At 40.6% G+C, this 11,868-nt stretch overlaps 1 protein-coding gene across 1 annotated transcript; it reads right to left on the reverse strand.

Annotated features, from left to right (window-relative positions):
• Nucleotides 1-459: 459 nt before the first annotated feature.
• On the reverse strand, nt 460-9,183 carry APOBEC4 (apolipoprotein B mRNA editing enzyme catalytic polypeptide like 4). Its single transcript, XM_012187715.4, has 2 exons — nt 8,929-9,183; nt 460-2,741 (listed from the first exon to the last, which is right to left on the reverse strand). Exon 2 carries the CDS (start codon nt 2,721-2,723, stop codon nt 1,611-1,613), a length of 1,113 nt encoding a protein of 370 aa, XP_012043105.1. The 5' UTR covers nt 2,724-2,741; nt 8,929-9,183; the 3' UTR covers nt 460-1,610.
• Nucleotides 9,184-11,868: the final 2,685 nt, after the last annotated feature.

An 11,868-nucleotide genomic window follows, 5' to 3' on the forward strand; every position in this document is an offset into this window, starting at 1 on the left:
ATCAGAGCTCTTGAATTTCTCATATGCTGGGATCTTTTTTTTTTTTTAAACTCTACATGCCAAACTGCAGACATATAATTTCATGATCTAATAATAAACTTCAACAGTACCTCTTTAAATAATAATTACTGTATACCTCCAATATAATTATATTCTAATAAATCTATTAAAAATTTCAGGTTAACAGTACAAATTCCTTTAAAAATTTTGTGTTTATTTTAATCTCAGTAGAGATTTCTTTTCTAAACATTTTTCTTTTCTTTCTCCCCTTAACTTCCACTTTCTCTTCCTCCTTCTGCATGGGGTATTAGTGCTTTAAGTTATTTCTTCCAATGGCAAAACTGTCTTACTAGCTTAGAATTAATTTTTACACATATTAAGAACATATTGAGTAATAAGTTACAAATGAATGCACATTTTTCTTGTAATGCATTTCTAAGAGGGAAGTGAGGCAGCAAATATAATTAAACATAAACAAAGCACTTTAATGTACATGCTCAGAGGATTAGTCAAGGAGCACTACTTAGAAGTGTGTTTGGAACAAGATTTTAAGAGAAGGGGTCAGAAAAGGGGAAGTAAAACAAATTATGCTTTGGGAAGCTATATTAGAAAAAGGGAGAATGGATCCTAACCCCCCCCCCCCAAAAAAAAAGATATTCATTGCAGTATGGCTAAGCAGGCGCTTGGCTGGAATAGAAAAGGAATGTTGGGGAGTGGTAATTGGTTAAGTTACTGAAACGGAGATTCACTGATTCACAGACTTCCTCTCCATCTTTTGTCTGAATACTGTGCTAAACCCTAAGGGAAAACCAAAGAGGAGAGACAGTGTATGACTTGCAGGAACTGATACTCTTGCTGATGCGACAGGGTGGCAGGAAGGTAGAGGAGGAACCTTGAAAGCAAGTAAGTGGCTTGGATTTTATGTGGTGTATGATGGAAGGCCTTTTGGAGACTCTCATGTATTATCCCACTTTATCATCTGCTCTGGAAAGAAAGATCAAACTGAGTAGGTGACTGGTTTCAAAAATCAATTTTGGTAGCTATAGCTAATCAATTAGCAAAAGAACTTTTCTCCCCACAAATTATTTTGAACCACTTTAGATAAAAAAGGAAATGAGCTGCCTAAAATCTTCTGTCCATGGTTAACAATTAATGGAAAATCACTGGTTTGCTTTTGCAAGCAGCGCTTAATGTCAGTAACTCAGGCTGTTTTCCAATTTTGCAGTAAATTTTTTATACCAAAACCAATTTAGGAAGCAATTTAGTCCATGGGCTTTTTTAGTGGAAAGATGATGTGGGTAGTGTAGAATAATGACATTTTCTTATCCACATCAGAATATTAGCAAGTTACTGATGGCTCCATTTTGATACTGTCACTTTCAAACTAAAGGAGAGAGATCAAGTTGCTTATGGAAACATCTTGGATTATGTTAAAAAATAGTGTAGCCTTGTAATAGTTGAGATAATAAATAATTCATGTTTTGCTTTGAGTGTGTCAGTTTATCTCTGTCTTGAATCAGACCTAAGAGAGAAAGTTTCCAGATTTCTGCTGCCTATCAAAGTCCTCTGGTAGTAGTTTGGTCTCCTGACCAGTTGTCGGAATGCAAATTTTAGTTTTTCCCTTTCTTTTTCTTCTTTTCATTCTCTTCTTTGCTACTTGCAAACTGTCCTGTGATTTCTACTCTCTCCACTGGCATGCCAATGGGAGACTTTCTGAGATCGCCGGTTTCCTGGAATGATATTTGAGGCATATTTAAATGCCTTATGATATTCCTGGGTTTTTGTGGACTTGGTCCTACATGGATTGGTGGTAGGTCTCTATAAGGCACCAGCACGAATATGACAGGAACCCTGGGGTCGAGGGTCAGATTGGATTGCAGCTGTCTGCTTGTCACTTGAAAAGACTGCCTGGGAAAGACATTGTTTAAGGGGTAGCCCTCCAAAGCTGCCTGAACTTTTACGTTTGGATTCTCTTTTGCTTGGAGAACATCGGTGAAATATGGTTTCACCCCTGTTATAGCATTGATTTCATGTGCGTTGTGCCTGTCCGCCAGAGCTCTCCCGGTTAAAATGGGCTGGAAAACAGTTGCTCCCTGGACACCACTCACAAAGTTGCTGAGGAGAGAATACCACATCCCACCGCTTATTGGGCTCAAAGTGACCCGTGGCGATAAACTGGCCAGGCTCCGGAGAGCTTCGCGGTTCCACGGCGAGGCAGGAAATTCAGCCTCTGTGTGATAGAGCTGAGAAAAGTAAATACTAAGAGTGATGTCTGGATACTTTGCCAGGAAGGTATACATTTTGCTGATGCAGCAGTGGTTAGCTTCATTGCAAGGGGAGTTGCTGGAGTACAGAATAATATGCCTCATGCCGTCGTTACTGTGTACGGCCGAGTCAAAGTAACCATTCATCTCGAATAACATGGATTCCGGGTGGGTATCATTCCCAGTGCAGCTGCTAGCATGACCCTTTTGCACCAGGCTTCCAGAAGAAGTTTTTAGCTCATAGAACGTGAGGTGTTTCGTTGGAGGATATGTTGGCCCGTAAGGGAATCCAAAAATCTGATAAAATTCTGTGTAGGGAACTCTTGCTTCTTCACCTGTCCGAATATGGTAAGGACAGTTCGAGCAATCGAGAGAGAAACTCAGCCAGTAATAAGGTTTTACTATCGTTCCGTGATTGGCCAAGTATTCCTCATATAAGGGCTCCATTGTTAGTTTCATTGTCTTCTAGCTGCAACCCTAAACAAGGAAGAGAAATGACATATAAAACTAATCCAGGAAAAATGAAACAGCGCTTTAATTTGCTGAGTCATACTTTTCTTTAGAGGAAGTAGCGCAATAACCATGGTAGTAACATCTTTTGACTCTAAAAGATAGTGGTTTACTGTATACCCATAGTGAAAGTTCAAGATACTAATCCTGAGAATTAGACAAATGCTGGGGGAGGAGACAGAAGGGAAGGACATAAGAACACCTTTGTTTGTTTGATAGATTCTGAGGCAGAAGAACAAATGGGTTAACAGTGCAAGTTCTAGAAACAGATTGCCTTATTTCAAATCTGGGCTCTGCCGATTACCAGCTTTGTTACTTTTGGCAAGTTATAGAACATCTGGGAGCCACAGCTTCTTTTTTTTCTTTTTTTGTGAAATGAACATAAGCATAGAACCTGCCTCACAAGATTATCTTGTGGATTGAATGATGAAATAAATAAAAAATGCTTTATTATGTGCCTGATACATATTAAGGACTCACTACATACTAGAGATGGCAAGAGCGAACATCGACATTTTAGGAATGAGCAAACTAAAATGGACTGGAATGGGTGAATTTGACTCAGATGACCATTATATCTACTACTGTGTGCAAGAATCCCTTAGAAGAAATGGAGTAGCCATCACAGTCAACAAAAGAGTCTGAAATGCAGTACTTGGATGCAATCTCAAAATGACAGAATGATTTCTGTTCGTTTCCAAGGCAAACCATTCAATAGCACGGTAATCCAAGTCTGTGCCCCTGCCAGTAATGCTGAAGAAGCTGAAGTTGAACAGTTCTATGAAGACCTACAAGACCTTTAGAACTAACACCCAAAAAAGATGTCCTTTTCATTATAGGGGACTGGAATGCAAAAGTTAGGAAGTCAAGAAACACCTGAAGTAACAGGCAAATTTGGCCTTGGAGTACAGAATGAAGCAGGACAAAGGCTAATAGAGTTTTGCCAAGAGAACGCACTGGTCATAGCAAACACCCTCTTCCAACAACACAAGAGAAGACTCTACACATGGACTTCACCAGATGGTCAACACCAAAATCAGATTGATTGTATTCTTTGCAGCCAAAGATGGAGAAGCTTTATACAGTCAGAAAAAAACAAGACCAGGAGCTGACTGTGGCTCAGATCATGACGTCCTTATTGCTAAATTCAGACTTAAATTGAAGAAAGCAGGGAAAACCACTAGACCATTCAGGTATGACCTAAATCAAATCCCTTATACACTGGAAGTGAGAAATAGATTTAAGGAACCAGATTTGATAGAATGCCTAATGAACTATGGACAGAGGTTCGTGACATTGTAGAGGGGACAAGGATCAAGACCATTCTGAAGAAAAAGAAATGCAAAAAAGCAAAGTGGCTGTCTGAGGAGGCCTTACAAATAGCTGTGAGAAGAAGAGAAGCAAAAAGCAAAGGAGAAAAGGAATGATATACCCCTTTGAATGCAGAGTTCCAAAGAATAGCAATGGAAGATAAGATAGCCTTTGTCAGTGATCAGTGCAAAGAAATAGAGGAAAACAATAGAATGGGAAATACTAGAGATGTCTTCAAGAAAATTAGAGATACCAAGGGAACATTTCTTGCAAAGATGGGCTCAATAAAGGACAGAAATTGTATGGACCTAACAGAAGCAGAAGATATTTAGAAGAGGTGGCAAGAATACACAGAAGAACTGTACAAAAAAGATCTTCATGACCCAGATAACATAATGGTGTGATCACTCACCTAGAGCCAAACATCCTGGAATGTGAAGTCAAGTGAGCCTTAGGAAGCATCACTATGAACAAAGCTAGTGGAGGTGATGGAATTCCAGTTGAGCTATTTCAAATCCTGAAAGATGATGCTGTGAAAGTGCTGCAGTCAATATGCCAGCAAATTTGGAAAACTCAGCAGTGGCCACAGGACTGGAAAAGATCAGTTTTCATTTCAGTCCCTAAGAAAGGCAATGCCAAAGAATGTTCAAACTACTGCACAATTGCACTCATCTCACATACTAGCAAAGTAATGCTCAAAATTCTCCGAGCCAGGCTTCAACAATATGTGAATTGTGAACTTCCAGATGTTCAAGCTGGTTTTAGTAAAGGCAGAGGAACCAGAGATCAAATTGCCAACATCCACTGGAGCATCAGAAAAGCAAGGGCATTCCAGAAAAACATCTATTTCTGCTTTATTGACTATGCCAAAGCCTTTGACTGTGTGGATCACAATAAACTGGAAAATTCTTCAAGCGATGGGAATACCAGCCCACCTGACCTGACTCTTGAGAAACCTGTATGCAGGTCAGGAAGCAACAGTTAGAACTGGACATGGAACAACAGACTGGTTCCACATTGGGAAAGGAGTACGTCAAAGCTGTATATTGTCACCCTGCTTATTTAACTTACATTATGAGAGTACATCATGAGAAACGCTGGGCTGGAGGAAGCATAAGCTGGAATCAAGATTGCTGGGAGAAATATCAATAACCTCAGATATGCAGATGACACCATCCTTATGGCAGAAAGTGAAGAAGAACTAGAGAGCCTCTTGATGAAAGTGAAAGAGGAGAGTGAAAAAGTTGGCTTAAAGCTCAACATTCAGAAAACGAAGATCATGGCATCTGGTCCCATCACTTCATGGGAAATAGATGGGGAAACAGTGGAAACAGTGTCAGACTTTATTTTGGGGGGGGCTCCAAGATCACTGCAGATGGTGACTGCAGCCATGAAATTAAAAGATGCTTACTCCTTGGAAGAAAAGTTATGACCAACCTAGACAGCATATTGAAAAGCATATTACTTTGTCAACAAAGGTCCATCTAGTCAAGGCTATGGTTTTTCCAGGATTCATGTATGGATGTGAGAGTTAGACTATAAAGAAAGCTGAGTGCCGAAGAATTGATGCTTTTGAACCGTGGTGTTGGAGAAGACTCTTGAGAGTCCCTTGGACTGCAAGGAGATCCAACCAGTCCATCCTAAAGGAGATCAGTCCTGAGTGTTCATATGTTGAAGCTGAAACTCCAATCCTTTGGCCACCAGATGCGAAGAGCTGACTCATTGGAAAAGACCCTGATGCTGGGAAAGATTGAAAGTGGGAGAAGGGTACGACAGAGGGTGAGATGGTTGGATGGCATCACTAACTCAATGGACATGAGTTTGGGTAAACTCCAGGAGTTGGTGACGGACAGGGAGGCCTGGTGTGCTGCAGTCCATGGGGTCGTGAACAGTTAAACACGACTGAGCGACTGAACTGAACTGAACTGACATTTTACCTCAGTAGTAGTAGTAGTAGTATGAATCTCCCAGGTTGTCTAGCTGATTCTGATTTATTAGAGTTCAAAGACATAGCAAGGGTTTTGCATTTTGTTCATAATATTGTTCTTCTTTGTTTCTTTGCTGACTATGAAAGTATCTAATATATATACTGTATGGAGGTTTTGAGTGTGCTTGCATGTAAAATCAGCTATTTCTTCAAATCATTGGCAATAAGTAGGAGGTGGTTATCCTTTGGCAGGGACTAAGACCTTGGGATCCATTTTATTTAGTAGTAGAGACTTCTTGGAGAAGGAATGCTTGAGTATTCTATGGGTTGTGGACCCTCATTCATTGACATTTGAGAGTTTTATTTCCAGTAGGTGGGTCTTGTTAGAGCACTTTGGAAACTTTCCTGTTCTAGAGAGCAAATATGATCCTTCAAGATATTGCAAATAAATAATGTCTTGGATGTTAAGCCCTCAAAGTTGAAATTTTAAGTAATGATTTTTCCTTTACAAAAATATTCCTTCAGTATTATTGTTCTCAAGCAGCAACCAAGGGCATTATAATATAATTACAGAAACATTTTGTTTTTTTAAAATATAAATTTATTTATTTTAATTGGAGGCTAATTACAGTATTGTATTGGTTTTGCCATACATCAACATGATTTTATAACTATTATGTGTTTGTACAAAAGAAACTCTCCCAGTTTTGTTTATTATTAATATGCCCTTTGTCAGTTTAAGAAGTGAGCATCAGTATTTCTTTATGGTTATGTTTTGTACCTTTTCATTCCTGGTGAAAAGGTAATACCTTTTTACATGCTTATTGATCTGTAGTATTTATTCTTCTGTGAAAGATGTATGATTCTTTATCACTTTTTGTTTGAGGTTTTTCTAATGGATTTGCAGTAACTTATGTATCAAGAGCATTAGCTGTCATATTTCTTGTTAATATTTTACCTGCTTTATAGTGCCTTTTAATTATGCTGATGGTGTTTTTAATTGAACCAAATTTTACATTTTACGTCATCTAATTAATGTTATGATTTTTTTTACTATTGTATTAAGTAAAGACCTATGCATCAAAGAGCAGTTTAAGTATTCCCCATAGTTTCTTCTACTATGTATGGTTTTTGCATTTACCACTTTGTCCAGGCAGCAAAATGGATAAAGCAGAAAATTCGAAAGGGACAAACTGACCATTGCAACAAAATTAATTTCTCACTTTTTGAAATTTAATTTACCACTTCAAAAATATTTATTACAGCCTCTCCTATAGAAGCGCTTTGATCAACTTCTGTCTTCTCAACCCAGGTCCCTTCAGTCATTGCTGTATTTGGTACGGCCTGATCTCCAGGCCGAAACTTGCAGAGGTCCTTTACTAATTCTTTCCTGGGCAGAAAATACTGTAGGAGCGTCAGCCCAGCAGTTGATGGGATGTGGCTTTACTCATGTCACCATTAGCCTAACGGCTGATGTCTCTGCACTGACTCTGGGCACCACATACGCATCAAATTCCAGATTTCTCCTGACCTCTGACACATCAACTTGGTCCACAGGATTGGGTGTGTTTGCCTCAGATGGCTCCTTAGTGCTGTATTTTCCTGCTCCAAGGCTTCTTACACCCTGCGAAGGTTTTCCTTGGGATCCTGCCTCTTCCCCTGATTAACCCTTGGCAATGGACCGATCACCTAGAACCTGACACCGTCTCCTGCTTGATCCTGAGCATTGTTTTCTCCTTGGATCTGTGCCTCTCTCAGCCTTACACATGAGACTGGACCTAAGAATATAAAAACTTGCCAAAACCAAGCCCGAAGTCTCACTTTCTTTCAAATATTGTGTGCTGAGTGTGGTCTGCCATTGGGAGGTACACCCGATATCCAGATTATAACTCAAATTACAATGTCAACTCACCCACAGAAAATTTACAGATTGATTTGGCTAAAACGTTATGGAAGCAGTACCAAGAGGCCTGTTTCTGCCTTTACTTTTTTTGCAGGGGAAGAGGGTATGGAGATCTCCGTATGTAATAGTCCCAGAATTACCCTTCTGGTAAGGAGAAATCTTTGGGTTTTTAAGATAAAGGTGGTATGGAAAGTCCTGATTGCTTTTCTAAGCATCCTTCCTTTGTATCCCTCTGCTAGGCTATCTTAGCCACTAACGATGCATCATTACTGTCTTAAGGGGGATCTTGAGGACTAGTGGCTTATATAGGTAATGATGGGAGTTTTGGAATCTCATTCTTGCTGATGGCTTTCAGTGCCAACCAACTGTGGCTCCCTATTGGCACGTCTTCACTTTTTCAGAAGATCTGTAATCACCCTTATCTGAAGGGGAAGCAGGAAAGAATTCCCACCCGCTTTGAACTCTTACAGAATTTGTGGTCTGTATCAGCAATTTGCCACTGATGACAGACCATCTTGTGTTAACCTTTGGTATCTGGCCTTTCATTTTCCCCTAACCAGGTTGAGACCTGCCCTGTTTAGCCCCTGGACTACCTCAGGAACCTTGATTGGTTCACAGGCCGAGTTGGCTAAGACTTGTTTCCCCATCATCCTGTGTCCCTATCCCCCAGTTCTCTTCCTTCTGCTTTGTCCGCACTTGAGAAATAAATGCATGCCGCCCTCAGCTGAGCAGATCTCCTGGTGGTAGGAAGTGGAGAGCTGCAGAACCCAACTCCCTGTCTCCACCCCTAGCGAGTGGCCCCCTGGGCTACGGCCGTGGGAGGACCGCCTTCCTTAGTTTAACACCAATGATCCATACAGGAGGACAGTCTGCTTTCTCTTCACTCAGCCAGGATTTAGTGAGTGCTGGTAAAGCACAGTTTGCACCGGAGTAGTTGGAAAATGGAGTCTGCCCTTCCCAATCTGTGCGCAATCTGTTAGCAGCTAAAAACAAGTGTTAGCAGTTATAATTACCATCATTTTGTCTCCACGCTTGGATCACATTCCAGGTGTTCTAGGAGTCAGTCCATTTCCTTTCTTTCCCCCTTAAAGTCTCATGCCCTGTTTCAAGCAGTTGTTTCAGAGGGCAACTGTGTTGTTAAGATTCGCCTCCTGTATCGGTTCAGAACTCTTTTTGCAGTTTGCGTCCATTAGTTTCTTTGAACTTGGCTGTCCCGAGTTAGAAAGACCTTGCCGAGGTGTGGCTGCGTCTAAGAACACTGTTGAATTGGTGCCATGGTAACGTTTGCAAAGTAGCTACTGCTAGGATACGGCTCTGACACTTATTACTTTATTTGCATTTCAAACCACCTGTTCCGAAGATGAAAATATACATGAATGCATATTCCATTCTGGATAAAAGCGTAATATCTTACTGTTTAAGTGAACATGTTGGGTTTTTTTCTCCCTCTGGCTGTGAGAATCAAATTCTGAGCTCAGAGCCTTTGTTCTGATCTAAAATAGGAGCCAGGCTTGGGATGTGGACAAGATCTGTTGGTTTCTTTACCTGAGGTGGTGCCAGAGCCCCTCCTTGGGAGGCTCTCCCTTCTGTGAGAGGGAGGCCCCTGCGAAGGGAGCAGAGACTTGACTTCCCCAAAAGGAGGCGCTTTCTACTAATAGCCCTGCAGCTCCTGGAGCGGGGAGGAGCTCTATACTTTTGTCAAACCTGGGTTAGTACGTGCTAGCAGTTTCCCTTCTCTTGCACATTCCCTGGGATACTCTTGCTATTAATACGCTTGTGGTTGCCTCCAGTGTTAAGACAAGTTTTGCCCCTGAATCAGCTGCAAGAGCACCTCGTCCCTCTCCTTGCTTCCCCTCCACCCCCTCCATCTCCACACCGTCTCCTAGGACACTTCACGTGTTGACAGTCATGAGTCATTGTGCTCACCCTCATTATTCCCACTCTCCTCTTCCTCAGCCCGCTTGAAGGACCGCGTGATGATCACTGTTACGTATTTCCATTAGTTGCCACCCAAAGTCCTTAAGCATGTATCAGTTCAGTTGTTCAGTCATGTCCGACTCTTTGCGACCCCATGGACTGCAGCACGCCAGGCTTCCCTGTCCATCAGCAACTCCTGGAGTTTGCTCAAACTCATGTCCATTGAGTCGGTGATGCCGTCCAACCATCTCATCCTCAGTCGTTCCCTTCTTCAGCCTTCAATCTTTCCCAGCATCAGAGTCTTTCCCTGTGAGTCAGTTCTTCATATGAGGTGACCAAAGCATGTATACTATGCTAAAATATATGTGTGTATACACCGTGCTAAAAATAACTGTCAGGGATGATGGAAGCACCCAGAAGGCTTCCTGCAGCAGCATCACTACTCAGTTTGTTTTTCATGGTCAAGCTTCCAGTCTCCACAACAGCAACAGTCCTCTCCACCTCCTCTTGAGGGCTCCTTCTAGCTTAAATATTTCATGTTGATCTTTGTGCCTTTTATGGGTCTCAAGCATGTTCCTTACCTCCTCAGCTAGCTAATTTTCAGTGAGATTTTCTTTCGCTGATGCTTGTTCACGCTATTGAATCCCATTCCTTCCATATCATTGGCCGTTGGTCTTGCCTTTCTGTCTCTACTTCCTGCTTCTATTTTCACCTCCTAACTCAATGAACTGGTAAATATAAAACCAAAAGTTGATCCTCTAAGTTTACCTTTTATTTGACCTCAATAAATGATATTCCATTAAAAAATATTACCTTAAAAATGAGCCTCTATCTACTAGTATATTTATTTACCAATTGCATTTTAGGGTAATTTTAGAAATAGACAATCCCAATTAGGCAGTCAGTTTTTAAGACCAGTCTAGTGAGGTGTAACTGACAAATAAAATTGTGTATATTTAGTATATATAACTTGATCTTTTGATGTTCTTGTACATTGTGAAATAATCATAACAATAAAGCATATTAACATATCAGTCATCTCACATGTGTAAGAGATCCTGCAGTGTTTGTCTTTCTGTATTTGGTTCATTTCTTTAACATAATGCCCTCCGGATTCATCCATGTTTTGGGAGATGGCAGGGTTTCCTTTTTAAAGGCTGAATAATATTCCATTGCATGTATATACCACGTTCTTTAACCATTCATTTGCTGAGGGACATTTAGGTTATTCCCATATCATCACTGTTGTGATGATAATTCTGCAATGAATAGAAGGGAGTACAGATATCGCTTTGAAATCCTGACTCTGATACTTTTGGATAAATATCCAGAGGTGGGATTGCTGGATCATGCTGCTGCTAAGTCACTCTAGTCGTGTCCGACTCTGTGTGACCCCATAGACAGCAGCCCACCAGGCTCCCCCATCCCTGGATCATATGGTAGTTCTATTGTTAATTTTTTGAGGAACCACTGTACTGCCTTCTTAAAATGGCTGTATCAGATTGCATTCCCACCAACAACAGATGATGTTTCTCTTTTCCCCATTTTCATCAACACTTGTTATCTTTTGCCCTTTTGATAATAGCCATCCTAACAGGTGTGAGGTGATATCTTACTGTGGTTTTGATTTGCATTTCCATGATGATGAATAATGTTTGAGCACCTTTTCATATATGTGTTGATCATTTGTATGTCTTTTGAGAAATGTCTCTTCAGGTCTCCCCCCCACCTCTTTTTTTAAGTCAGAATGTTTTGTTTTTGTTTTTGCTGTCAAGTTGTATGAGTTCCTTATACATTTTGGACATTAATCCCTTATCAGATATGTTGTTTGCAAATATTTCTTGCCGTCCTGTAGGTTGTTTTTTTTTTTACCCTTTTTCTTTTGCTGTGCACCTGTTGTTTGATACAGGTCCACTTGTCTATTTTTATTTTTGATGCCTGCACTTTTGGTGTCACAAACAGAAAATTATTGCCAAGATTAATGTCAAGAAGCTTTCCTCCGTGTTTTCTTCTAGTAGTTTTACAGTCTAAGCTTT

The sequence above is a fragment of the Ovis aries genome, chromosome 12, assembly GCF_016772045.2.
Source record: "Ovis aries strain OAR_USU_Benz2616 breed Rambouillet chromosome 12, ARS-UI_Ramb_v3.0, whole genome shotgun sequence".
Classification (NCBI taxonomy): domain Eukaryota; kingdom Metazoa; phylum Chordata; class Mammalia; order Artiodactyla; family Bovidae; genus Ovis; species Ovis aries.

Excerpts from the sequence above, each read along its gene's own strand:
- APOBEC4 (XM_012187715.4), bottom strand. The coding sequence starts at position 2,723 with ATGAAACTAACAATGGAGCCCTTATATGAGGAATACTTGGCCAATCAC.